Source organism: Corvus brachyrhynchos, unplaced genomic scaffold (assembly GCF_000691975.1).
Source record: "Corvus brachyrhynchos isolate BGI_N302 unplaced genomic scaffold, ASM69197v1 scaffold44, whole genome shotgun sequence".
NCBI lineage: Eukaryota > Metazoa > Chordata > Aves > Passeriformes > Corvidae > Corvus > Corvus brachyrhynchos.
This window is the reverse complement of record NW_008238359.1, coordinates 939,465-965,123: the sequence shown is the minus strand read 5'-3', so window position 1 is coordinate 965,123 and position 25,659 is coordinate 939,465. Positions and strand designations below refer to the sequence as shown.

Below are 25,659 nucleotides of genomic sequence, written 5' to 3'. Positions count from 1 at the left end.
AGTTTCTGTCAGCAAGCTGAGCTAAGCTGGCCCCATAGGGAGTGGGTTAGTGTCACGTGGATGCATTAGGCTAGCAGAGATGCTGCTTTCTCTATGTCTACAGCACAGAGCAGAAAGGCAATACAGAGAAATATTTCAGCTCAGGCTGCCAGGTAGCACAAGGTGCACCCCAGTCAACAGCAGGTCATGTAACTACTCCCCTGCAGCAGATGTTCATCCACAGCTTGTATTTGTCTGGTTCATTATGAGGGTTATGTGAGACTGGACAATAAGAGCTGATGTCACTGTGAATAAGAAAGAAGCCACTGAGGCAAGATGCATGAAGGAGCTCAGAGCAGATCGGGATGGGAAGGTGGGACTGGTGGGGAACACTAGCGCTCCTTTTAGGTACTTAATGCACACTGACTCTGTAGGTTTGAAGTTCCTCATGAGCAGAGTTAAATTTGGTGACCAAAAAGAGGAGATAGTCACATAATGGGAAGTAAAAGATATTTCTGAGATGTTCTAGAAAGCAGAACAGATCTGTTGCAGTGGTGAGGTCTCCAAAGAGCCTGAGTGCAATCAGGTGAAAGGGGTTGACTTACAGGACTTTATTTCTGTTTCTAATCTTTGCATTTCTTGGTCTTAGCTGACTAGACAGCCTCAAACCTACACTTTCCTGGTGGAGCAGGACATGCAAGTGAAGGATCATAAACCAGCTAATATCAAGATCTATGATTACTACATGCCAGGTGAGCTCAGATGCTGTACTGCAAAAACCACCCAAATGTACTTCTGGAAAGAAAATTTCTTTATTTCATTGAGTCTAAGACAATACCATCCCTGACATGGTTATCTGACTGTTCCTTAGAAGCTCTGTAGGCATGAACTTAACCTGTTGGTTTTCAAAATGGTGGGTCCTTCTCTCTGAAGCTGGCATGTAGAACCACTCGAGGTCTGGCTCTCCCAATAAGAGTGGAGCAAGGAGCTGTCCTTTTGAACACTTACCTTGTGGGAGACAGCAAAGGCAGAAGAACCATAGCGAGGGGATGACTCAGAAGAGTAAGGGCCCCCTCAGAAGAATGACACCAAAACCAACTTGTCCTCTGTTCTGTGGGGTCCCAAGTGGGAAGAAAGGCTAGACACGTGTCAGGGATTGCTATTCCTTCAGAAAGTGAGGAATTCATAACCGTGATGGAGCTTTTTGGGACTTATGGCCTCCTGCCTTGGGTGAATCCTGACAAGCTGCAGAGTCATGGGCACACACCAGTGGTTTCATGTGTCAAGCAGGGGGGAGTTGTAGCCTGTAAACTTTGGGAACACCTCTCCTAGGAACAGTGGCACAATGCTGGATTGCTTTAGTGGGTTTTCGTCAACGTATCTCACTAGCACTTTTTTTCTTGTCTTCCAGAAGAAACTGCAGTGATGAGCTACAGTGTCCCGTGTGAGTGAGGTGAGGGCCCAACACCGCTTTTGTTATCACAGACATGGTCCTGAAGAATATAGAAAGGGAGGGAGATGCAGGCAAAGGCCCTTGGTCAAGAAACTTGCCAGACTGCAGGTCCAGGGTAGAAAGCAATTTGCAATGCCAAGCAAGGGTGAGTTCCTGTATCCCAGTGGTTAAACTGAGGGAGAGAGAACTGAAGTAGAAGATTTGATGTGACAAGATCATGACAGAGTTGAAGATACGTTCCAGAAAACAAGGGCTGCATATACCAAGCGCTATCACCAGACAGTGCTGGCACTTTACATCAAATACACTTTATTCACATCACCACAGTTCCTTTTCCTGGCACTTTCCCTGTCGTTTCACATCCCTGCAGCCCTGTGCACACAACATGCCATGCTCACCCTTACTGCAGGGCCTGACTCCCTTTCAGTGCCAAGCCTTTGTCCATCTCAGCCTGGCTTCTGATCCACACTACGGAATGGACACCTGCCCATCCTCTTTCCAGGCTGAGCAAAGGCAAAGCTTAAGCTTGGCCAGTGCCTGCCCCTGCTCTAAACTTTCCTTGCACCTGTGTGCTTTCCTGCCCACAGCCCACAAGACTGAGGAAAGCACCTGCTCCATTAATCACCTGTAGGGAGGCACACAGCCCTGTCTTCAGATGCCTGCCACAAGCCCCCACCTTAGTGGAGGTTCTGACATGGGCTTTGTATAGGTAAAGTGAGAGAGAACCTTAGGATCATAAAATATTCTTAGTTGGAAGGGACCTACAAGGATCATGGAGTCCAGCTCCTGTGCCTGCACAGGACACCTCAGAGTCACACCATGTGCCTGAGAGCATTGTCCAAATGCTTCTTGAACTCCATCAGGCTTGGTGCTGGGACCACTTCCTGGGGAAACCTGTTCCAGTGCCCAGCAACCCTCTGGGTGATAAGAGGTCTGACAGTACCATTTGGTCACAAGGTGCACAAAATGCCCCTGAGTTCCCAGTGGTTACTCCTAATACTTCAAGAACAAAGTTTTTTTTTTTGGTTTTTTTTGTTGTTGTTGTTGTTGTTGTTGTTTTTTTTTTTTTTTATCCTTTATTGTCTTCACAGGAACAGGGATAGATCCCTCCTCTGCAGTCTCTGTCCATCAGTCCTTTGTTACCCCTGCCAACTGTCACCACATGGAGATATGAAGACAAGAGAAAATGCTTGGAATTTCCTGTTAGTTTCTGGAAGGCTCAGACTGTGCGTGGCATCTTATTAAAAGTAGGAGACTAGAACTGTCTGACTGAATGACTATTCAGGTTTACTGTTTTTCTCCTAAACCAGGAAAATTGCTTTTAAGAGCAGCTTAAAAGGGAAAAATAAGTTCTCCACCTCTGCTCACGTGCAAATCTCTGCCCCTCCAGTTGCAGACGTGCACAGGAGGAGGTAGAGCATCCACCACTGCTTCAAAAGAGAACTGCTCCATAGACCTAGACACAGATACTTCCTGTTTCTAGCTGGGCACGTGCTCCCCACTGCTTACCATTCCCCTTCCTGTCTTTGCTTATATTCTGTATTTCCCACCCAAGACCCACCATTTCCTGATGCCATTGTTGGTATCACACAGGAACTTGCTGCCTACCTCAATTACAGACGGCTCTGTATTCAGCCAAGGCTCGCTCCTCTGCAAAAGGAAATGAGGAAGGTGATTGCACATGGATGCTCACAGAGAAGACCGCATGTCTTTTCCCAGCCAGAGAACCAGGAACTCGGCTCCCAACACCAGAGTAGCAGGAAATCTGCAACCCACCTGGCTGGTAGTAATCATAGATTTTGATGCTGGCTGGTTTCAGGTTCTTCACCCGAATTACTTGTTCCAGTTGCAGAATGAAAGTCTGAGATTCATCGTTGAGCTAGTGGAGATGGAAGGAAATTAGCAAGGAAGGGGAGAAAGAAGTCATAGCATCTTCATCTTCCCAGATTTGAATGTTTTCCTGAACTACATTTCTCTAATCCATTAGAGATTCTGGACTTTAAAATGGAGTATTGTGTGAGAAATAGCACTACTCTAATCCAATAACAATGAAACTGGGCAAGCTTCCTCTGCCCCCAATTCTACCAGTGCTCTTTTCTTACCTAGACCAGCCTCAGGCTTCTCACACAGCTCCTTGTCCTCTGATCTCTTGCTCTCACTGTGCCACACCAAATGCTTTTGTTCTCACTTACCTTCTCCAGATAAATGTAGACCACATTAGCTTTCACTTCTATTTTCTTAACAATGGTTCTGTTCTCCAGCTAGGATAGGAAAGAATGATAGAAGGAAATTTGTGAGGATTTTCTGTAAGGTTTCCTGACCTGAGGGACCCACTGTTTTAGTGAAAGGAAGGTGTAGAGCTGGACTCCATGTGGAACTGTGCCTTTCTCATGCCTAAGGGCTTGAGTGGTTATGTCTTTGCTAGCCCCTCTTGGACATCCCTTGTGAGCATCTCAGGTGTGAACCACACTGACTCTGCCCAGGGCAGAGGAATCTCCCCCTCTGGGGACCAGAGGCTGTGTGGGTAGTACGTATGACTGATACGTTGGTCAGCAAATGGGTGCAGGCACCAGTAGAGATTCTTGTTATTTCATCTCACTGAGTGTTCAACTGCTTTTAAACACCTGCATTGGGGCTGTGCAAATAATTAATCTTTCTGGTTTATGGTTTAATTGAAAAACAAAAAGAATCTTTTTAGCTAGAGCTAGAGTGTCTCTGAGAAATCCTGTCTGAGAATTTCTGACAAAGAAATCCTGGTGTTAGCACACCCAGCAGTACACTTTGTTTCTAGCTCAAGTCCAAATACTGTCAGTGGGAGAAGCTGAACCACCTCTGATCTCCTTTGTGGTGGCTGTAGGAAAACAACGAGTTTTGGTGCAATTGCAACAACAAAGGTCCCCTGCAAATTTAGCTCCTCCCAGCCTGAAATGAACAATTCCCAACAGGAGTAAGCAGGCAGGATCCATTTACCTGGGTAGTGCTGGGGTTTTTTTATTCCAAAGTCCTTACCAGTATTCTGGATCTGGAAGTCATGATGAATCCAGACAGCAGGGAGACCTCTATGATCACCATGTTGGATGTGACTCTGCTCCCGATGTAGCTGGAAAAGAAAAAACAGACAGAGACTCGCTGAGGATAATGCCCTCTGAGCACCCCTTCCCTCCCCCACCACACCCTGAGCCAGGTACCCATCTGGGACTGAGGACACAGCAGCCACTGCTCCCTCTCGCAGGAGTTAGCCAGCACCTTCCCCCTCCAAGCCTTCCACCTGTCCGATTCACCCTCTGTCCTGTTCACCCCAAGGGTCAGGTCCCTCCATCAGAGCCCTGACACTCTTCTGGCTGCTGTCCCCAAGCTCACTCCATCTTGCTGGAGGAGGAAACAGCCCTTGGGGTCACCTGGCGAGGATGCGGACGGTGAGGACGCGCGGATTCGCCCGGCTACAATTGGTCAGCTCTGTGCTGACACGCAGTGTGAAGATCAGAGCAGTCCGTGGGGAAGGCTCATGGTACCTCAGCACTGCCTGCAGGATAAGGGCCAGGAGCAGAACAGACAGGCCAGGCATGATCTCATGCAGGAGAAAAGAGGCAGAGTCCTCCTCTCTCTGCACTCATCCCCCCTGCTCACCTGAGCCAAGACACAGCTGCTGCCGTGGGCCTGCACCAGGAACTGTCCCGGGATCTCCACCAGCGCTGCCTGCTGCACCAGCAGCCGCTTCTGGCGGCTCACCTGGAAAGCCTTCCCAAAGGCCCTCTGGGACCTCACCCTCACGACTGCCTGGCCTGATGTGCTGAACGTCCTTGCTGCATATTTCGCTAAGGCTTGCAAGGCAACAACTGTGTCCTAGAGAGGGAGAGACAGTCACTCCTCTGAAAGCATCAGCTGTAATGAACTGGCTTGGAACAGGAAGACCTCAAGAGGACTTGTGCTGCCAACCTAGGGTACAAAAGGATCCACTGCTTACCTGGGTGGAGGCAAAGCCCCCGTAGGCATTTTGCTGCCGTATCAGCCACGCCACAATGGCAGCTGAAGTTGTCATGTCACCTGCGTGCACCCGTGGCTTGGAGAGGTATGCCAGGAGCACGTAGGCTGTCAGTTCTATGTCCACTGACTGAGTACCAGGCCAGAAGTCTGTTGAAGCTGGAGAGCTTGGCTTGGGACTCCAGTGGATTTGTCCTCCTGCAGAAGGAAAAGGAGCATGAAGGCTATTTAAGGAGGATGTCATTTGGATTTCAGAGGAAACAAACCCCACAGTGCTTTCAGGGCTCTTTCAGTTCATTCCCTGTGCTCAGGCCAGGATTGCTTTCTTGAACTTATTCTCCAGGGCTTCAACTTGTTTTAGCTCACAGATTCCTACCTACTCCCTCAAAGGTATCTTGAAATCCTCCAGTCTGAGGAAACTATTTCTGATAAGCCATCCTCACACCTTGTGAAATAACTTATAACTTATTGTATTTTCAGTCACATAATGCAGTTACTGCACAAATACAAGGACTATGTATGAATACATATATCATTTTTGACTGCTGTGGCTGGGCATACATTAGTCCAGAATCCCAGCAGGCAGCACCTGATTTGATGGCCTGTTCCTCCAGTTTGTACAGCAGCTCCTGGGTTGTCTCATAGTCCCCAGCCAGGGCAAAGGCATAGGCCAGCAAAGCTTCTGTGTAGATGTTGGTGATGTTGTGAACCACCTTCTGCAGGCAGCGGAGAGTAGTCTGCATCAGCTTGCTCTGTGTTGGGAGGAGACACGTGCCAGACTCTGACAGGGGTGAAATAGGGGGCTGGGGAACTCATTCCAGGGAGCCACACTATGTCTTCCTGGTGTAGCTCCAGAGGAACCCCTTAAATTACAGACTGTTTTCAGAAAACAGGTAGTGCAGCCCCGGTGTGCACAGGGAGCCATTGCCACCAAGCACTACTGCACCAGGCCACTTTCACAGCACTCGCTCTTGCGAGGAATGACTTCATCATTTGGCCAAACATTGGTTCATTCCCAGAAGTTCCCTCCCTGTTTGTGGCCTGGAGAACACCAGAAACACAAGCTGGTGTGTCCCCATGGTGGTGCCCAGGAGAGCAGGAGGGAGCAGGAGGGAGCTGAGCATGCTCACCTGCAGTGGCAGACCCATCTCGAGCAGTGCTGCAGCGACGTAGGCCCCCAGAGAGATTTCATCATCCGTGCTGCCCTGTGAAGGGAACGCATCTTTCACTTTTAAGGGGTGCTAGGAGGGCATACTCCTCAGAAGGAGAAGCATTCCTCTCATGTTTTCCCTCTCTTCAGGGCTGCAGAATGCAGTTGCACAGGTTGCAGAATGACTTTCTAGGATCCTTTGGGATCCCACAATCTTTTGCTGTCACAAATCTGTCCAGTCATTTCCCAGCAGCGCCACCTGCCCTGGCCCACCTTTACCTTTAGGGAGGAGTGAAAAAAGTTCCCTTTGGTGGCAAAGCAGCCACTGGGGAGCTGGTTTTGCTCTAGCCAGCGTAGGGCATCCCAGATGTTCTTGTGATCTACATAGATGTATTTTCTGGCTTGGCCAAAATTCTTGAGTACAAAAGCTGTCAACCTAGGAATAAAATGAGTTGTGAGAAAAAGAGGCAAACAAAAAAAAAGAGAAAGTCAGAAGTCTCCTGGTACTTGTCCCTGAAGTAGTGACATAGTGGGGGTGCAAAAAAGAGTAATTTTCATAAAGAAAGTCAATCTAAAAGTGGAAATGGCTCCTCTCCCTACCCCTGTCTCCACAGATATACTACTTATATACAACTTATGTACCTTACCCCATCATCTCACAGGTGAAAAACCTCCTACTCCTTCTATTTTTACCTGTTCCACTCCATCTCCCCCAAATAACTAGAAGTAATCTGTAATTCCCCATTTTCTTCCTCCCTTCTTTTCTCCATTCATCTCAGCCAGGCACCACAGGTACAAGCTGTGCCAAGGCAGCTCCTCTCCACTCACTGAGGAGAGGATTTTTTATTGCTCTCACCTGATTTTTTTCCAGCCATGTGTACCCCTCTTGGCTGCCAGGTTACCAGCAGTGCAACCTGGTGTTGTCTGTGGGCCAACAGCAAGAGCATAGAGACAAACAGAAGACTTTTCGTCCCCTGGGACCACATCTTTGCAGTTCCACTTTCCCAGAAACTCTGCTGCCCTGCCTGACTGCTTTTTCAAGTGGCTCAAGTACCTGAGACTCTCCCTGTTAGAGAGTTCCTGCTGTCTCAATCCAAAAGAGGGAACAAACATCCTGTCAGCTTTCTCAGGCAGTTTAGGTGCTCTGACCCAGACAGGAAAAATCAGAAATGAGGAATGTTTGCAGTGCTTACCAAGTGTTTCCTTCTCCATCCTTCTGCCCAAAGAAACTATAGGAGCCATCTCTGTGCTTATAAAGAAGCTGTGTCTGATACCCTGGGAGATGGGAACAGTGATTAATATGGCACAGGAACACAGAGGGGACAGTGCTGATGGAGTGAGTGCAAGGGCAAGAGTTACTGGTGTGTTGGACACAGAGGAAGGCAGAAGGGCAAGGTGGGTCTGTGGTACTCACCACTGCGCAGGAATCCTGTAGCCCTGTCCTTGATCTCAGGGCTCAGCTGCCTCGTCTTCTCCAGGTACTGCAGCACATAGACAACAGGGGCAAACAGCACCATGTTCTGCTCCCCACAGCCGTGGGGCATCTGCACCAGGTGGCCCAGGTTCTGCAGTGCCATCCCCATGAGGTCCCCTGTGCAAAGGTGTAAGAAACAAAGTCTGAGTATGATTTGAGGTGCCTTTTCAGCCAGGCAGGGGATAATAGTGCTTCATCTCAGCACAGGAGGAAGGCACTGGAGAAAGGAGGAAAGAGGACTAAACAACAGAGTGCAAGATGGAGAGTGGTGACTGTTTTGCCTCTTCCCAGCTTGGCATCATGACTTCGCTATGGAGTCTCTGCAGAACTTCCCCTTATCAGCTTTTGCATTCTAAAGAGCTCTAACTATAGCAAATACTGTTTGTAAAAGACTATGAACAGAACTGCACCGGCTCAGTCTGTGTGATATAGACAAGCAAATATAACAGCACTCAGGGAAAGGTTGAAATGCTTCTGGTCTTTAGCCAGGCCTGTTCTACCTGGCCATATGTCAAGCATCAAAATGTGAGGAAGCCAGCAGAGGTGCTAGTCAGACAGTGTGAAGGTGTCCATATGTCCTCCAGCCAGTCAGAAAAGCCTTGTATTGTTTCCTCTGCTGGGGTTCTGTTGCACAATATTCATGGCTACTTGTGCCAGGCCTGGCTTCATACCAGCGCTGGCCTGCAATGCCAATAGGTTTATTTAATGGTAGGTATGGCCAGTCCCAGTCCCCTCTCCAAAGTGTTCTTTTGCAACTTTATAATGCTGGGAAAGATTTCTTCTCTCCAGGAGCTTCTGCTGTAGCAGTGAAACTTAACAGGGAGGCAAGATGGTTTTGAGCTTTACTGTTGGTATCTACACAGAAATAGCCAAGGTCCTAAAGTCCCAGTAAAAGTAAAGGCCTAGAGTCTTGGCTCCAAAGTCCAGGCTAGAAAAAGGATTATCTCCTCAGCAGATTACTTTTACCATGAAAGCCTAAGTGCTAATCCAAAGTTCTGAAAGCTTGGTGTTTGCAGAGAACAGAAACACAGCATCCTCTCTTTTAGGCAGTTCCATGTCAAGTGGATCCTCTGACACCAGGTTAAGCCTTGCTCTTTGGTAACAGCAGTCTGTGAGCCCAGAGTAGAAGTCACTTACCTGTGATGGAAATGGAAGCTCTGGCAGATCCCTTTACTACATTGTCAGGGAGGCGAAGGGACAGGGGTTCTTCAGCCATGTTTCCTGGTAACAGTAGGATAAAAGGCGTAGCATGAAAAACCAAGCCAAAAGCTTCTAACTGGAGGGACAAGACTGGCCCAGGTACAGGGGACCCTGCCTACGTCCTGCTCACACCCACTGTCCTGGTCATTGCACCAAGCTGCATTGCCTGGAAACTTTTCCGATTAGGACATACATGAGAGCTGCTGGTGGGGCCGAGGGCTCACCAAGCTTCACTTCAGCTCAATTCACTACCCTTCACAAGGCTCACAAGAATCAACAGGGGAACATCCTGGAGACACTTGCAATGCTGCAGGGACAGGATGGGAGGGCTGGAGCAGCTCTCACTGGTGCCTACCAAGCCCCAGGAACATCCAGGGACTGCAGTGTGGGAAGGAGGCTACAGAGCAGGATTTTGTCACCGATACTCAGTGGCAAATTCAGTAGGACAGCACATGTGGGAGTAATATTTCTTGTTCTTTCCTGTCTAATAGGAAGTGAAATTTCCTATGTGAAAAATAATTTCAAAACATTCTTTCATCAGACTTCCCACAGTTTAGTTCTACTCTCAGGTGTAGTTATTTCAGGCTGCAGAACCCATTCAGGCTGTGCACATACCTCGTCTCGGGCACATACCTCCTCTTGGGCACAGACGGGAGCTGTGAGACTTCTCCACTAACACACCCTCTGGCTGCCAGGGCAGAAACATGAACGTGGGACAGGAGAAACAAGAACACACATAAAATTCCCAAATGACAGCAACGTTTCAGAGCAAGTTCAAGTGTGAATTCAGAGGTCAGGGACTCCACCCTCCTCATTTTTGGCAGATCTGCCTGCTTCACTGCTCAAAGGATCAAGAGTAAGCCCGAGGGACAGGGCTCTCTGGCCAGTGAGCACATACAAAAGCTCAGGTACAGCATGAAAAGCAGGGAAAGGTACAGGGAGAAACACAGACGTGGGAATGCAGCTCTGAAAAAGAGTACTGCAGGAAAGGAACAGGCTTGGCTAGCTCCTGGGAGAAACAAAGTGAACTAAGCCACAGCTTTGGTATGCTATTTCTGGCCAAAATCTGAAGTGATAAAACCATTTAGCCCACCTCAGTCTGCCTTCCCCCTGGGGCAGGGATATCATAGACAGAGGTGAGCCTGTTCTCATACTGACCTGGACCAGCAAGCGTTTGGTCAGCGTGTGCCTCCCCCTCACAGCAGCTGGCAAGGGCTTCCTGCCCCCACACCGTGATGTGCTGTCCAGCACCTCTGTCCTCACTGTGATATTCAGAGTCCCTAGCAAATAAATTCCTTTTAGAATAGAGTCCTTTTCTGAAACCTGTGGCCAAACGGAGTAAACTTGCTTTAACCAACAGTGGTCTGAGATGCTTTGGGTTGTTGGTCTTCATGGCCTCCGTGGTTTGGCCAGTAAAGGTGAGCCAGCCAGTGCTGACTGCTTGTTCAGGCACCCTGAGCATGAAGGAACTTGGTACTGCCTCACCTGCAGTGACTTCACTGCACTGCAACATGACTGGAACAACAGAGGGTCCAGCAGCCCTCGGACCCAGCATACCCTTCCCATTGCATATGAAGCACAGGACCAGCAATACAAAGTTCCCCCACCCACATCCATGCAGCCTCTTCCTCCCCAGCTGACCCCACAGCCCTCTCTTCAGGAGTCCCCCATGCCACCCTTTCAGTTCCTGCCCCCTCTGATGAGTCTGTCTAAGAAGAGAGAAACAAAGCAAACATGATGGATTGCATGTTTGAACTATTAAGGTCAAACTTCAGGATTCAGAGGAGACACGGCTCTGCCAGCTTCTCTGGATCTCTCACTCTCTTTCACCTCAGTTTTAGGGTTCCCCATCACCAGTCCCTTTTTGCTGCCATACCCAGCTGGACTGCTGTCACATTCCACATGAAGGTCTTGGACTCCTCTGCACACAGACACTCCTTGTCCCTGCAAGTCTGACATGGCTCCACCTGGAAGTCTGAGGATTTAGCCAGGGCCACATGGATCTGAGGGAATGATAGATGCAGGTGAGTGACTGGGCAACTCAGGTGAGATGGCTTGGCACAACAAGCTCTAAAATTGGAGGGCACGGCGGGCCTGTCCCACACACAGAGGCACACACCTGTATGCACTGCTGCAGGTAGCTGAAGACAGTGGCCTTCATCAGGAAGGTCTCTCCAGGGATGACGGAATACGGCAGCATCACATCCACAAAGAAGGGCTGAACTGTTTTGAGGCTCATGGTCGGGGCAAGGCCAAAGCCCCTCCCAGCCAAGCAGAACATCTTGACTTTCCACTCTGCAGCAGCAGCAGGCGCTGTGGCCCACACATCCCTGCTGCCTTTGGAGCTGAGAGGAAGAAAGAACTTGCATGAAGAGATTCATCTGCTAGTGGAGAGGGAAGGAGATGCAATGAGGAGTGCTCATGGCCCTGCTGAGGGAGGTGACACAGGTCCTCATGCTTGGATCAACCTCTGCTGTACCACCAAAGACTTTTGCTCCCGTGGCTCACAGCAAGGCAGCTCTCAGCAATTTCTTCCCTAGAGCCATAAACCCTCTTTAAATGCCATCAGTAATGGCTTTATGTCCTTCTCCTGAGCAAGACACTAGCCAAGCATTCCAGCTCTGTAAATTCACTCAATGCTCTGGAAAAGCAGCAGCACCATATCCCCCTGAATGCTGATTCATCAGTCTTAACCCAAGCACTGTGGCAACAAGGGCTACAGGTTTAGCTGGTGCACCCACCAAAATGAGAAGTTGGTAGGGTATACTCCAATGTGTGGTGGCTTGGTCTGGAAGTGTACAGCTGTTCTCTAAATCTGTGTACACTTCAGTTCTGCACCTCAAAGTCCTTCAGTGTGACATACTACAGATGCAGGGAAGAGCCACAGAATTCCCATGCAGAGGTCTCTTTACACCTATTTTACACAAACTCAAGTCAGCCAAGACTATATAACAAAGGGTCAGCCTTCTGTCCATTTGTAAAGTCAGGAATCACTTACCCAACAGAGTACACATTCCAGATCCAAGTTTCAGGGAAATAGTGGTGAAATCTTCTGTGAGTTGTGAATTGGGGTTGTTCCTCAGTGATTCTTTGGTCTTCTATCGAAGGCACCCCTGAAAGAAAGAATAAGGAGTCTCACCAGAGTGGGAGAGGTGAACCTTGCCAACCACAGACAGCCTAGCACTGGGACCGGAGGAAAAGCAAGCAGTGAGGGAGACATGAGAAGATTCTGGCAGAGGAAAGCACAAAGGAGTGGACTGATTCCACGGGAGAGATTAAAAATGAAGGGAAAAGAGAGTTGCAGCAGGAGAAGCAGCTTGCAGCGAGCCAATTGCAAGGTTTCCAAGATTTGGTTAGACACAGCCCCTTCCTGACCTGACCCAGAGTTGTTGCTTAAGAGACTAAGGACCTTCAGAGAGCTGTTTCAACCAACACTTCTATAATTCTGTGAGTAATCATACTGTTTGCTTGCTGCACAAAACTCCCATTCCACTGCAAGCAATGGTTTCAATACAGGCTGGCGTGTGAGCCAGCTTAGTATTGGTTATCGAGTGCAAACTGAGACATAGAGGAAGAACATGACTGTCTCTGTGGCCACAAGTGGGGATAGAAGCTGGGTGTCAGCACAGCCTGGGGAATGGGAATAGACACCGGGAGACAGATCCTGGCCACACTTGGATTTGTTCATGAGAAAAGGGAGGGCCATCCTTTAATGTCAGGGAACATCCAGGTAGTGACATTCTTCATAGTGCTTTTTTACAGGGACTGTAAAAAAGACTCCTACTGCATCTGGTGGACTGGGCAGATAGACTGCAGCATCTGAAACTCCTAAGAGAGTTATCCACCACAATATCCACCACCAGCAAACCCCAAAGATCAGAGGGCTCTGCCACCTGATGTGATCTCATGTCCCAGGTAGGCTCAAAGTGCAGCTCACCCATGATTGGTTTCCTATCCGCCCGACGAGAGCACTGAGAGGGCTTCTTGATTACAAGGTTTGAGAAGACTTTCAGTCCCATGTTCTGTTAGTAAAAGAGGGAGAGCAGGGAAGGCACAAGAGTGTCTGTGAGTGGGGAAGATTGACAACTGCTCTTCAAAATTACTCTGAAAACCATTGGGTTCAGGACAACCCAGTGCCCAGGCAGCCCAGAGCAGCACTGGCCCACACAGACACGGTGCTGAGGGAAGCATGGAGGAGATCTGCCCTAAAGACACCAAGGGGTCTGCCTGGGAACTGCCCAAAACAGAGGCAAAGAGCAGGCTAACAACTAAGCCATGTCAATGATCTGTGGTCTAATGTTTGGGATCATTCCCACATCTTTTCTCTAATACTGTAGACAGTACACAGCCCAGGACCTCATTCCTTGTCCCCATTCAAGTCTGAAAGAATGGAGCTTGATGGTCCAGGATTTCATCACCTTGTTTTGTGCATATATGGGGGGAAATACACATATTCCTACTCATAATGGGATTGTACATCTCTTGAAACAACACAGCTCAGTTCAGGGCAGACAGCAGGGTCTGTCAGGAGGAGGCAAGGCCTTCTCAGACTGGAGAGAAAATATCTCAGATGCTCATAATTGCAACAGCTCTGGGAAACTTCATTAAGTGATTACCCGGAAGAGGTTAAAGATGTCAGGCTGGAAGGAATTCTGTGGCCTCCCTCGTAGCAGAGATGATGAGGACTGGGGCTGCACGCAGCGATCTGAATGCTCTTCTACTTGGGCAGGGTATCCACGTTGGTAGGCAGCAGGGAACAAACCATAGACCTAGGGAAACTCACAGGCAGGGAGGGATTGGGCAAGGAGCAGATACCTCCAGATGCTTCACTCCATCCTCTCCTAGCACACACATCAGTTCCTGTCCTTCTCCCTAGGCAGGCCCTGCTTTCTCCTTCACACACAGACCTCCTCATTCATTGGCCTCCAGCTCCCCTTGCCACAGCCCCTGCCTGCCTCGCCCAGCTCACCCATCACTCCTGAGGCTTTGCCTGGTTGCACAGACACTCACCATTTGGCTGGTCAGCTCACTGTCTGGTCTGGTGAAGAATATGTTTTCATCCACTGCCAGGACTGCACACAGGGATCCAGGCACTGCCTGCAGCTGGAGCTGCACTGCTGACCCTGCATGGGCTTCTTTATCTGGGAATCCTACCTTGACCTTCAGCAACACACCAGGAAAGGAATATGAAAGAGGTGTGAGGAGGCTGACAGACAGGTAACAGACAGAAAGAAGGAGGCCAGCTGGAGTCTCCCCTGCTCAGCCACTGCTATGAACAGAAGTCCCTGCTGAAGCTTTCCTGGTCTCTGGGCACTGTGCTGCAGATATCTCTTTCATCTCTTCTGCCCAGTTCTCTCTTGGAAGGATCTGAGGGTCTCCTTCCCCCAGGCCTCCTGACTCCTGCTCATCAGCTCTCCCCCAGCCACAGAGGTGTCTCACCTGGTTTTGGAAGCACAAGGCAACATCAAAACGGATGCTGTCAGCTGTTACCCCTCCGTTGGGGAAGATGGCATACACCACTAAGGAAGGCGATGGAGACAAGTCAGCAGTGAAGGTCAAAGGGATGGAGAACGAGCCCTTCAGCACTGGGGAAGGAAAGGCAAAGTGTTTTCATCATAGGCCCACCGAGACCTCCTGCCCTTCTTTTTGTGCTGTATAATCACACAATGTCAAACCAACTGCTGCTGCTGCACTGTCTGCCCTCTCTCTCCATTCTCTGATCCTATGTACTCCATCTTCCCCTACATCCTCCCCATCTCTCTTTCCATCATTGTTTCATTCTGTTCTTTTGCCCTCTTCCAGCTGACACAATTGCTTCCTCAGCCTCCCTCCGTCCTGTTTGCTGACTGGTCTGGACCTATAGATTGAGGAAACTTTGGAGAAACTCCAGCAACTCTCATATTCAACCTAGAACCCAACTGGGTGCAACTTCTCTGCTAGGTTTCCCCTTCTCTGCTACGACTTACTGTTCAGTTTCCCGATCTGGATATTCCTCTGGCCCCTGACAACAATTCCAGACTTGCCAGTGACCTGCAGGAGGAGGGACATGGGATGAGCAGACTGCTGTTTGCCACCAGAGTGCATCCACACTTACCAATGTGCATCTTGCTCTCAAAAACAAAATAAAACCCCTGAAATTAACTGTGGCCTCAATCCAACCACAGACTTCAGGAGATTTGCAGACACCACAGCTGGGAGGAGAAGCTTTAACACAGGAGATTCTGGTCTAGTCTGTTCATGAGGGCAATGGATGGGTAGTGGGTTCACTACAGATTTGTGAGTGACAGCTAAAATGTTTCTCATCTAGTAGGCTGGCCTCCAGACCAGACCAAAATCCATTTCCACTGAGCAGCTCTTTGATAACCAGAGTGAAAAAGGGATACCCCACCCAGTTTTAAAGGGAGAAGACATTTCCAGCTCCAGCCTTGGCAGAGGCTAAGGGGGTGATGGGCTACGAAGACAGAAACCTCCTCCCATCCTTGGAGGTGACTGGACCCCCAGCACCAGCATCATGGTGTGGCTAGGCTGAGCCTTAGTGGGTGTAGCATCCACCCAGTTCCCTGAGAACAAGGTTTAGCTGTCAGCCCTCCAGGGATGACCTAAATTATATCCTCAAATTTTCATTGGGGTCTGGTCCTGTCAGTACAGCCCTTCCCCGCAGGTTATCTACTACCCTCACTCACATAATATGCAAAACTTATACGGCTGGTGTCTTCTCCCAGGTCATCCCTGCTGAGTGTGAAGGTCACCTGGACATTCTGCTTGAGCCCACAAGGCAGTGTTTCCGTGGGTGGGTGTATGTCCAGGAAGCTCTTGGTTGTGACATGGAAGGGCTGCAGGTGATGGTAAGCAGGTGAGTAACTGACGTCAGTCCTTCGAGCAGTGCGCATGAGCTCCTCCAGTGTGAACCTCCCCTGAAAGGGCACCAGAGACACACAGAAAGAAGAGTTTCATGCTTCAGTGCTTTGTTAGGCTGTCATCAGCTTGGTTTGGGAAAGGCTGTTGGCTTGGTGCCTTCCAGCTGGCTCTGCGCAGAGCTGTGTGGTGAGCCCAGGCCTGTGCTGGCAGGGGGCTGCAGGGCAGGACCAGGGAGCAGAGGTAGAGCTCAAGGACTCACACTTTCCCATATGCAGAGGTGGTGTTTACCTCCAAAGAGACTGATGAGCTGTTCCAGGCAGTTGTGTCGAGGTTGAATGATGCTATTCCACTGTCATCTGTGATGTACGTTTTGATAAATCGACGCCTCATGACCCTTATCACAAGAAAAACCTTCCTGTTTTTCATACCAGTTCCATAGTGATCCTGAACCTTAATCTGGTGACAACAGGGTAAGGCAGGAAAGCCAAAATCAGATATTTCTTCCAATGTCATACCCAAAACCTTCCTTTCTGACCAACACAGACCTTCCTGTGTAGGTCACCTACAGACTTCCATCTGGCCCCAAGAAGACAGGAGAACTGTACAACTCCCCCATCTCTGAAGTGAAGCTGAGCATGGTTAAAATCTGTCTGCTCCAAAAGGTGTGTGCGACTAGAACACAAGGAGCTTCTCTCCTAGCCAACAGCTGAGGCATCCTTGCATCCCAGCATCCCTGCTGAGACACCACTCACTGCTCTCAGCAGATGCTGGAGCTGTAAACACAACAGGGAATCTGAAATGCAGCCACTGTAGCCACACTGTCAAGCAATGTGACACAGTGCAAGGAAAAGTACTCTGAGGAGCAGGAAATGCTTTGGGTCAGCTAGATTTACCAGATGCTATATTCCTTGGCAAATGACGGGGAGCAAAAAAGCAAGGGAAGAAAATCACCTTCCCCCTGTATGGTACTCCAGGGATGTAATATTCATTGGGTGTCTCAAATACTGCCCTTGCAGCTGTCCTGGAGATGAGGATTTGGCTGGAGGTGTTGATCTGCACCCCTGTTGGAATGCAGAGTGCAAGGGAAGCAGGATCAGTACCAGAGGTGAATACTGCACTCTAGTTTAATCTCACTTTGTTATTCCCAACCCCTTTTAGCAGAGTGTCTGAAACTTCCTTCCTAACACCAGCATTCTTCAAGGTTTGGAGGCTGCTCCTCTGGCAGCTCCTTCTTTAGTTAAGCTGTCTGCCAGCCTCTTTGTAGCCTCCTGGACCCAACACCACTCATCCAGCTCCCAGCCACTCCTCATCCTCCTGCTGCTGGCAGAGTAGCTCTCCATGCCCTGTGATGATCCCAGCAGCAGGAAGGAGGAGAGGGGGTGGTGTGCCCTCCCTGATCCTCAAACCCCTAGAACAGTTCCTCTTGCCTTTGTACCTTCCCTGCTGAGCCCCTGAGTACCTGTGCCCATCTCCAGGAGGGAGGCTTCTGCCTGAAGCATGTTGTCTTCCTCGCTGGGAGTCAGATTGAAGACTGATGTGCTGACAGAAGGGGTGAAACATCCGTTGCTCGCTGTCTGCAGTAGGGAGTATAAGGTATTATTTGGGGCTCAGGAGAAGGGAAGGGCCAGAAGCATAAGGAATTAGTCATTCTCTCATAACTATCAGCTACAAATAATAATGCAGAACTCATAAAACACTGGAACATGTTCCCCAGGGAGGTGGTGGATGCTTCATCCCCAGAAACATTCAAGGTCAGACTGGACAGGGCTCTGAGCAGTTCATTCTGTTCACTCAGCCCCTGACACTCCACCCTGTGTGGTGCTTCTTTACTGCCCATATACCTTCCAGGATTTTACTCACAGGACCGCTGTATTCCCTACAGATGTCCTTGCTGGCATTCTGGGGCCACCTCCTTGCTTTCTGGCACACAGTGACACGCACGCTTCCTCGCACGGCTTTCCCATAGCTGTATCTGCAGGGAGAACACCAGGGGAGTCCCTGGACAGAAGCACTGTGTGTTTTGTCCAGCACATTGCTCCACACAGGTGCCTTTCATGATAAAGGTCTTAATGCAGCTGGCAAGCAGGCAGGCACAAATTAAAATACAGCACTTTGAGTTCTTGGGGAGTGCAATAGCATGGTCTGACATAAAACAGATGCAGAAACAAAGCACAGACAGGAACAGACCCACACCCTCTGGACCTCTCCCACTTCTGGGCACTTGCTGTCCTGGAACTGTGAGCAGACTCAGAGAGTGGACATGATTTATCCACTCAGTGAAGATATTAGTTCAGGGGGAAAGCAGCAGAAACGTGTGTCCCTGCAGACAGCAACAGCAAATTGCAGTAATAGAGCCACAGAGTGACCTCAGACGTGCCTCGCTATGGGCTTATCTCATGATCAGGGCTCTTGTTTCCATCATCAGACCTGATCTGCTGATTTTTAGGTATTTCCTCTGCCTGCTTTGCTGCCTTTCCTTGCTTTGATTCCTCTCTGACTTGCCCTTTGAAGCAATGCTCTTGATGATATCAGTAGAAAGATGACATCTATGACCCATCCTGGTGATTCAGAGTGGTGTACTATTTGCTACTACAACCTCATATGATGTAATTGTAACTGCCCCAATTAATGAGAAATTATGTCAGACCAATCCGTGGCAAAAGAGACATCAAAAGTCTCCACAGAATTCAGCCCCAAATACAAATGAGCTCACATGCTTTTGAGTGCTTTTGAGCTCATTGTCCTCCCTTCGCTGTGTTTACACTGTCAGAGGTCCTGCCCTCCTTCCCACCCTTATCTGCCCATTTTTTTGCTGATAACCACATAAGTAGAGAAATCTGTCTACTGCTTCTTAGAAGGCAGTAAGTTCAGTAGCATGTAAGTGAGAAGGAAAGGCATAAACTCCTAAAGAAATTCCAGCTCCTGCTCCTTTACCTCAGCAGATCTGTCCCATATCTGGTGTTTTTCCCCACATAAGATCTTTCAATGCTAGATAGACACAGCTTCCAAAGGAGGGTATCTCTTGCCTAGGACAAGTCTCCCTATAGCTGGATGTTCTCTCTCATGTGTGGCTCATGTACCTTTTCCCCAAGGAGGAACCTATCAGTTTGACTCTTGAACTATTTGGGATTCTTCTAAAGGAACGGCCCTGTTTGACCCTTCTTGAGCCATCTCTCTTTGATAGAATGAAGACATATGGAAGGAGAGACACAGTTTTGATGAGATCCTTCCTTTCCCCTGGACATTCTCCTTACCTGCCACACACTCGCAGGGGGAAGGTTTTGTCTGAAGCATAAATCTGAGCCGGTCCCTCGAAGAAAACGTCAAACTTTTGCAACACTGGAACAAAAACCTCAGAGTTATTCCATCAAGGGCAAAAGGCCACCTGGACACAGAAACACGAAAGGGAAGAGTGTGTTCCCATGAAGAAACACATGAAACCAAAGAAAGAATTCCCCTTTTCTTTTCCCCCAATAGTCTTGCAGAGGTCTTTAGTGTATTCTAACTCTGTGCCAGAAGACACCCTCTCCAGGAATCTCCAGCATAACCTCCCTTGTGCTCATTTCTGATATTGCCCATAGATTTGTATTCAGTCGTAGCTCTCAGGCAGTAAATCCTATTTTACAGTATTTGACTGTACATTGTTATACAGACAGGCAAGCAACAAACAAGCAACTTCTTCCATCCCTTTCTTCATTCTCCTTACCACGTTCCTCCACCTTAAAGGTACTGGACTGGACTGAACCGGACTTAGAGGACTGCGCACTGATGGTGTAAGTCCCCAGGGAGAGCTCATCAGCCAACTGGAATGAGAGATCTGCAATGCCCTGTTTTGGTCTCACATCCAGCCACTGGCCAATGCGGTTTTGTTCTGGGTCCTGCAGTGCAAGGGAAGGAAAGAAGAGGCAGTCATCAGCAATGCCTGCTACTGTCTACCCAGAGCCCACTGGATTCAAAGGCATTTCAGAGATTTCAGAGGCTTTCACAGGCTCCTGCTGGTTTTAACCCAGATGGTGATGCTGGAGCACCAACAGAGGTGAACCCAACCCACCCAGGTTTACTCTGCTCTGTACAGCCATGGAAAAAGAAGGTATGGAAGGTCCTGACATTTAGACTCTCCAGTCTCCAGTAAAGATGAACTGTAAGAATTAGCTAAAGCCTGGCTGGCATTCCTGAATGTAGAAATGGATGAAGTTGAACCATTTGTATCACCAAGACTTGTTAACAAGAAGCATTTGGACAGAGAATGTGCATGCATAGAGCCTAAGAAAAGTAACTTGAACCAGTAAGGCAGCATCCTAGGTACTATCCATACTGAAATACCTTTCCTCATAACATCTGAGGAGTCTGGAACACCCACCTGGATTTCCACCATGGAGTACTGCAAAGCAAACAGACGGCACTGTCAAAAACTGGCATGACGTAGCAACCTGCAGGTAAACTTCTCCTACCCACCCAGCCCCTCTACTGTGACAAACATTATGGTACAAGAGGCTTGATCCTACTGAAAGGAGGACAATTGCTTTGAGATAGTAAGGGAAATGAGTAGCACAGAAATCTATGTTGTTTTGATTTGTTTTTTGATCCCTGAATTTTTAAGACGCGCTTTGATAGGTATCCTTTGATAGGTATTCCACAACCATGAAGGCTAGAATTTGCTATAACAAAATGGGCAAGAGTAGGAAGACTCTCAAATACCACCATCCCAAGTTCACAAACATTAAATGGCCTCAGTTTTGTAACATATATCCCAATAATTAGCAAAACTGCATCACCTATAGGAAGAATACTCCCCACACATTCTTTTAAAATCCCTGGCGTAGGAGGTAAGGCTGGGAGTTATGAATTAATGCTGACTGCAGCTGACAGTGACAGGGAGGGACAAGGAGGACACACTTCAGCCCTTCTAGGCCCATTAGTTCTCTGTTTGCTCTTATATCACTGCACATACCATCCAGGAGGCAGTACTGGTGAAGAACCCCTAATTTGGGAGCACAAAGCATAAGGAGACAGGAGCAAGGCTTGGGAGAGTAACCAGACTGTAAACATGCAATTGACATGTAATTTACATTATTCATCATTCTAAGCTTTCATACAAGTTATCAGAAGCAACTGTTTTCATTGAAATAAAAAAAAAAAAAAAGAGTGCAGGTTAACCTGCTGGTGAACAGCATCAATATTAAATTCAACTCATCTAATTTACAAACTAGATATTATAGCTTTAATGCTGCAGTGCACTCAAGCCTTTATAATAGCTTTGGCTAAACATGACCTCTTTGAATTTTCATGACAGCATAATTAACAGTTACAATGTTGATTTGCTTATACTTACACACAGACATCAAGTATTTATGGTCAAATATGTACATGAACCAATTGTGTGGCAAGAAAGTAAATGTATGGTTTATACTCTATTATCTAATTAATATATTTGTATATTAATATACATATTCTTCCCTCGGGAGAGAAGAAGGGAGTGTTTGATCCTAGGACCTCACCCAAAATAGCCCAAAAAAGAGGAAATTAAGTCAGCAATAAAGAAGCTGGAAGGATCTCTCCCTTTATTTTAGTCTAGAAGGATTTGATCCAACTCCCCTCATGCATGCCCCTCAGTATTTAATTGTCATGGCATGAGTTCCTGTTGGCTCTCCTTAAATTGCTTGAGGACTGAGGAGTGAAATAGCTATAGCTGCTGGCTGCAGATATAATTGCTTACTGGAGAATGGCACTAGCCTTGCAGTTTCCTGGTCACCACATATGCAAGTCTCTGGCAACTTCTCCCTCCCTTGACATGGGGACAACGAGCTGCTGCCAGCAGCAAGTCAGTATAATTTGGTCATACTGTTTTCTCTCTTTTTTGTATGATCACTTCCTGTGTATCTTTCCCCACACTAATTAATTTTTCTCAAAATTTTGCAGCTCGTTTCAGGCTCTCCTGCCATCCTCAGGTGCCACACATTGCACAAGTCCCTGAGCTTTCCAGGGCTGCGGGAGGGGATCTTTGAGTCCGGCGAGGTCTGTACACAACTTTGTCTGATAATTATGCCCATGGCCAGCAACCCACAGACTGCTCCCCAGAAGCCCTGCCTGCTTTTTTGGCAAGGGCAGGAGCACTCAGCTAACTCAGCTAGCTGGGAATGCTGGCACACTCACCAAATAGTGTCCAACCCTCCCATCAGCCAGAAGCCATCCTATGAGAGCGACAGCAGAGCCATCAGCCAACAGGAATTGTTGTTCAAATTTGGTGCACTCGAGGGTTGGCTTTGGCCACCCTGGGTGCTGGGAGACTGTCCCAGCCTCCCTGGCATGGGGCTGGTAGAGGAAGCAGAACCATCTGAAGCCTGGAGATTTCCTTGCCTCCACTTAGACAGGCTTTACCTTGCTGTTAACAGGAACAAAATCTTCAGTCAATGTCACAATCCTGAATTTCACTGGAGGGAGAAAATGGAGTAAAGCACATTACAGACAGAGCGCATTTGGGAACGGACTTGCTCCGCACTTGTCTCACCCCAGAATCACAGCTCCACACCCAGCCCTAGTGGCAGCAGCCCCATGCCTGCTCTGCAGCCCCTCTTACCCTTTGCTCAGCCCTGCTCACCTCTGCTTGCCCCAAACGTGTGACAGCAGCACAGCTGCTTCACAATTTAGGGGTTTTCCCATGGGCTACACCCAGGGTTACCCCTACATTTCCTTGTCTGCAGTGTAGGCAGACCAGTCCTACCTGGCCCTGGCCTGGAAGGCCATGTTCAGGTCTGCTCTCTCTTCCAAGCCAGCTCTGCTCCTAAATCATGTGAGAGCTCCCCTCCCAGTCCTCTCCTGCTGCTAAACCATGGGTCATGGATACCTCACTGCAGAAGGCAGAACTCCCCCGCTGTCCCCAAGGAGGCCACATAGCACAGAGCACCCAGCACAGCACAGGAAAGTGGGAACAAAGTCTGGGAGGGTCAAGGCAGGGCCACTGTCAGGGTGCTCCATGCTTTGCTCACCTGTCTGTCCTGGATTATAGATGGGTTTATCCACCTGAATGAAGGTGCCAGTTCCAGCCCTGCGGATAAGGACTTTCTTCTCTTCACTTGCACTGAAGTAGTGGCCATTGGAGATGTGCAGGTGCACAGTGGCCACCTCCTGGCTGCCTGCAGGTCGGGGCACCTAGGACACAAAAGAGGAGAGCCACTAGGTTAGCAGGCATCAGAGCAGTGCTGTCCTTGCTTTGACTGCCCTGCGAGGCCAGGCTCTTCGCCGTCTTACTCTGGAGGCCAGCACAGGGTGTCCCCTCAGTGGCTGAAGGCTGTGTCTGTGGAAGTGCAGGGAACAACACTTAGCAATTGGGATAGATCTTGGACAAGAGAAAAAATGAGTCTGTTCTGACACTGAAATTGTGCTTACTCCTTCATGGGGCCACTGTCAGAATCTGCATGGAGCAAGATGGAGAAGACTTAACTCAATGGAAGAAAAGGTCCATGGTGATGAGAAATCTGTTTCCTAGAGTGTGTGGGTCACAGAGACTTTGAAATCCCCTCTTATTCATCAGTGCAAACTAAGAAAATAAGGATCATGAGTTTGGCAAATCAGAAAGATTTGTGCTAAGCTTCTGTGCACACCCACCCATGTCTTTCTTAGTCCTCCAGCACATTTTCAAGCCCTTAAAGAAAATCTTGGAAGGAAGCAGACATGAGGGAAGCTGTCTGAGATGGGAGGTCTGACTCTTTCTGCATCACAGATCCACAAACAACACGCTGTGACAGTGCATCCTCCCCAGGGGAGAGAAAGAGCTGCACAACTGCCATTTGGGTGCTTCCAAGCTATCCATCCTCCTCAGATCTTTGGTGCCTGGCCAGGCAGCCTTCCCTCAGTGTGCCACCAAGATATCCCACAGGAAGAGTACCATGCAGACAGAAAAAGACAAGGAGCAAAGACACTGGGCTGCCACTAAACACTCCCACTGATTTTGCATTCACTCCTTCCCATGCCCTCTTATCTTCTGTCTTCCTCATTCTCTATTTCTTTGGTGAGAGGCAAATGAGCACTCTGGGAGCTGCCAGCTAGGGGTCCCTGCCAAGAATGACTCTGACCTGAAATCTGGTGCACTCGAAGATCCAGTTGTTCCGGACGACCTTGCGGTAGAGGCTGAGGTTGCCAGATGGGTGCACAAGAGTTAAGCCCACACGAATTGGCTTTTCAACCCCACGGAGGTCCAAGCACACCCTCTGGGATGAGGGGTAGGGCAGGGCAGCTGGAATGATGATCAAGTACCTCCTGCAGTGGGGAAAAAGATATCATCACATCCTGGGAGCCACCTCATCCACTCTGGGCACTAAAAGGCTGGCCTGAGAAAACAGGAGAGTTTGCCATCTCTCTGGGGCTAGGAGGTGCTGCTCTTCTTGAGTGACAGGGACAGATTACCAGAGTGAGAACCTTGCACAGGGGCAATGGAAGGCATAGAGTTCATTTCAGATAAATACAAAAGGAATACTTTCAGGTGGCAGAACAGGATTTGCCCTTCTTGCTTTGACATGGCTCCTCAACTGCCTTGACAGCAGACTGGTTCCTGCTCAACCACCCCTAGCCCTGCAGCCCTTTTCATTTGCCCTTCACTTTATCCTACACCTTTCCCTTCATCCTGCCTCATACTGCAGTCCCTCACTCTTCTTGTTCCCACCACCAGTGCTCACCTAATTCTTGTACTGCAGTGAGATCCATGAGAGAGGTTCCCATCTTCAGGAGGGCCCTGCATTCACAACAAGGCTTTGCACCCCACCCCATGTCCAGCCTTTCCAGGACGTGACTCACAGGGTCCCACACTCTCTCCCTGCTATCTTGGCCCCTCTCTCAGCATTCACAACTATCAATCACTAGGTTTTTAAATGGCACTTACGGTTGTGCCACTATCGCCAGGGTGTAGAGCAGACAGCTCAGGAGGAAGGGAGTCCACATTTTCATGGGAGAACTCCAAAGGGGTGGATTCCTCTAGAGGGCTGGTCAGGAGAGAATGTAGGGTGCTGCTTCTCTCCTTCCAAAGTCTCCAGGACTCCTGCTGTTGTTGCTGTTTCTCCTAGGAAGCAGACAAGAAGCCCCAAGGTTTCCTCCCCTCCACTTCATTCCTACATTTATAGTGCCACAGGCACAGGGTTGTACCACCTAAGATATTCCCCAGCCAATCCAAGTCCTTTTGGACTCCAGCCTCACTGCTCTCCTGCTCCCCTGTGGATGGACCAGCATCATTCAGACAAATATGCCTTTTATTTTGCTAACCAGCTGCCTGTTTCCTGTTCACTGCACTGCCCCTGCTCCTTGTGCCAGCTGCAGCCCAAGTCCCATTGTTTTGCCTCTGGCTGGATTGTCCCATGACCCCTTGGCGTGCGCACCCAGCTGGAGCTCACTGTGAACTCTTGTGGTCATACTGTCCCCAGGCTTTCTGAGCCTGCAGCACCCAAGGCAGGCCTCAGTCCTGAAATGGAGACTAGGCTTTGTACAAATTCAGTGTGTATGCATAGTTCTCTGCTCCTTTGCAGAAGAGGAAAGCACAAGGAGCAGACAGAGCTAAAGTCCTCACCTTGCCTCTGC

At 48.9% G+C, this 25,659-nt stretch overlaps 2 protein-coding genes across 3 annotated transcripts in view; one reads left to right on the top strand and one right to left on the bottom strand.

Annotated features, from left to right (window-relative positions):
- LOC103616728 (alpha-2-macroglobulin-like protein 1) overlaps nucleotides 1–2,706 on the top strand; it is a 26,286-nt gene extending 23,580 nt beyond the window's left edge. For both annotated transcript variants that reach the window (XM_017735850.1, XM_017735849.1), the window contains exons 34-36: nucleotides 629–731; nucleotides 1,391–1,432; nucleotides 2,524–2,706. In XM_017735850.1, the coding sequence (XP_017591339.1) occupies nucleotides 629–731; nucleotides 1,391–1,431 (144 nt within the window). In that variant the 3' untranslated portion in view covers nucleotide 1,432; nucleotides 2,524–2,706. The remainder of the gene's footprint in view (nucleotides 1–628; nucleotides 732–1,390; nucleotides 1,433–2,523) is intronic.
- The window catches only part of LOC103616675 (alpha-2-macroglobulin-like protein 1), a 26,610-nt gene extending 951 nt beyond the window's left edge, over nucleotides 1–25,659 (bottom strand). Inside the window, exons 1-35 of the mRNA XM_008634891.2 lie at nucleotides 24,971–25,659; nucleotides 24,168–24,351; nucleotides 23,082–23,244; nucleotides 22,474–22,526; nucleotides 20,456–20,476; nucleotides 19,802–19,973; nucleotides 19,350–19,434; nucleotides 17,956–18,067; nucleotides 17,555–17,669; nucleotides 17,047–17,156; nucleotides 16,384–16,551; nucleotides 15,921–16,151; nucleotides 15,204–15,267; nucleotides 14,677–14,822; nucleotides 14,248–14,397; nucleotides 13,854–14,006; nucleotides 13,175–13,259; nucleotides 12,236–12,350; nucleotides 11,357–11,582; nucleotides 11,114–11,240; nucleotides 10,396–10,517; nucleotides 9,871–9,925; nucleotides 9,175–9,258; nucleotides 7,978–8,154; nucleotides 7,757–7,838; nucleotides 6,843–6,999; nucleotides 6,544–6,618; nucleotides 6,003–6,165; nucleotides 5,397–5,611; nucleotides 5,060–5,275; nucleotides 4,831–4,955; nucleotides 4,442–4,532; nucleotides 3,625–3,693; nucleotides 3,209–3,311; nucleotides 3,041–3,082 (exon numbers count right to left, since the gene is read on the bottom strand). Coding sequence (XP_008633113.1) covers nucleotides 3,042–3,082; nucleotides 3,209–3,311; nucleotides 3,625–3,693; nucleotides 4,442–4,532; nucleotides 4,831–4,955; nucleotides 5,060–5,275; nucleotides 5,397–5,611; nucleotides 6,003–6,165; nucleotides 6,544–6,618; nucleotides 6,843–6,999; nucleotides 7,757–7,838; nucleotides 7,978–8,154; nucleotides 9,175–9,258; nucleotides 9,871–9,925; nucleotides 10,396–10,517; nucleotides 11,114–11,240; nucleotides 11,357–11,582; nucleotides 12,236–12,350; nucleotides 13,175–13,259; nucleotides 13,854–14,006; nucleotides 14,248–14,397; nucleotides 14,677–14,822; nucleotides 15,204–15,267; nucleotides 15,921–16,151; nucleotides 16,384–16,551; nucleotides 17,047–17,156; nucleotides 17,555–17,669; nucleotides 17,956–18,067; nucleotides 19,350–19,434; nucleotides 19,802–19,973; nucleotides 20,456–20,476; nucleotides 22,474–22,526; nucleotides 23,082–23,244; nucleotides 24,168–24,351; nucleotides 24,971–25,035 — 4,320 coding nt within the window. The 5' untranslated portion in view covers nucleotides 25,036–25,659 and the 3' untranslated portion in view covers nucleotide 3,041. The remainder of the gene's footprint in view (nucleotides 1–3,040; nucleotides 3,083–3,208; nucleotides 3,312–3,624; nucleotides 3,694–4,441; nucleotides 4,533–4,830; nucleotides 4,956–5,059; nucleotides 5,276–5,396; nucleotides 5,612–6,002; nucleotides 6,166–6,543; nucleotides 6,619–6,842; nucleotides 7,000–7,756; nucleotides 7,839–7,977; nucleotides 8,155–9,174; nucleotides 9,259–9,870; nucleotides 9,926–10,395; nucleotides 10,518–11,113; nucleotides 11,241–11,356; nucleotides 11,583–12,235; nucleotides 12,351–13,174; nucleotides 13,260–13,853; nucleotides 14,007–14,247; nucleotides 14,398–14,676; nucleotides 14,823–15,203; nucleotides 15,268–15,920; nucleotides 16,152–16,383; nucleotides 16,552–17,046; nucleotides 17,157–17,554; nucleotides 17,670–17,955; nucleotides 18,068–19,349; nucleotides 19,435–19,801; nucleotides 19,974–20,455; nucleotides 20,477–22,473; nucleotides 22,527–23,081; nucleotides 23,245–24,167; nucleotides 24,352–24,970) is intronic.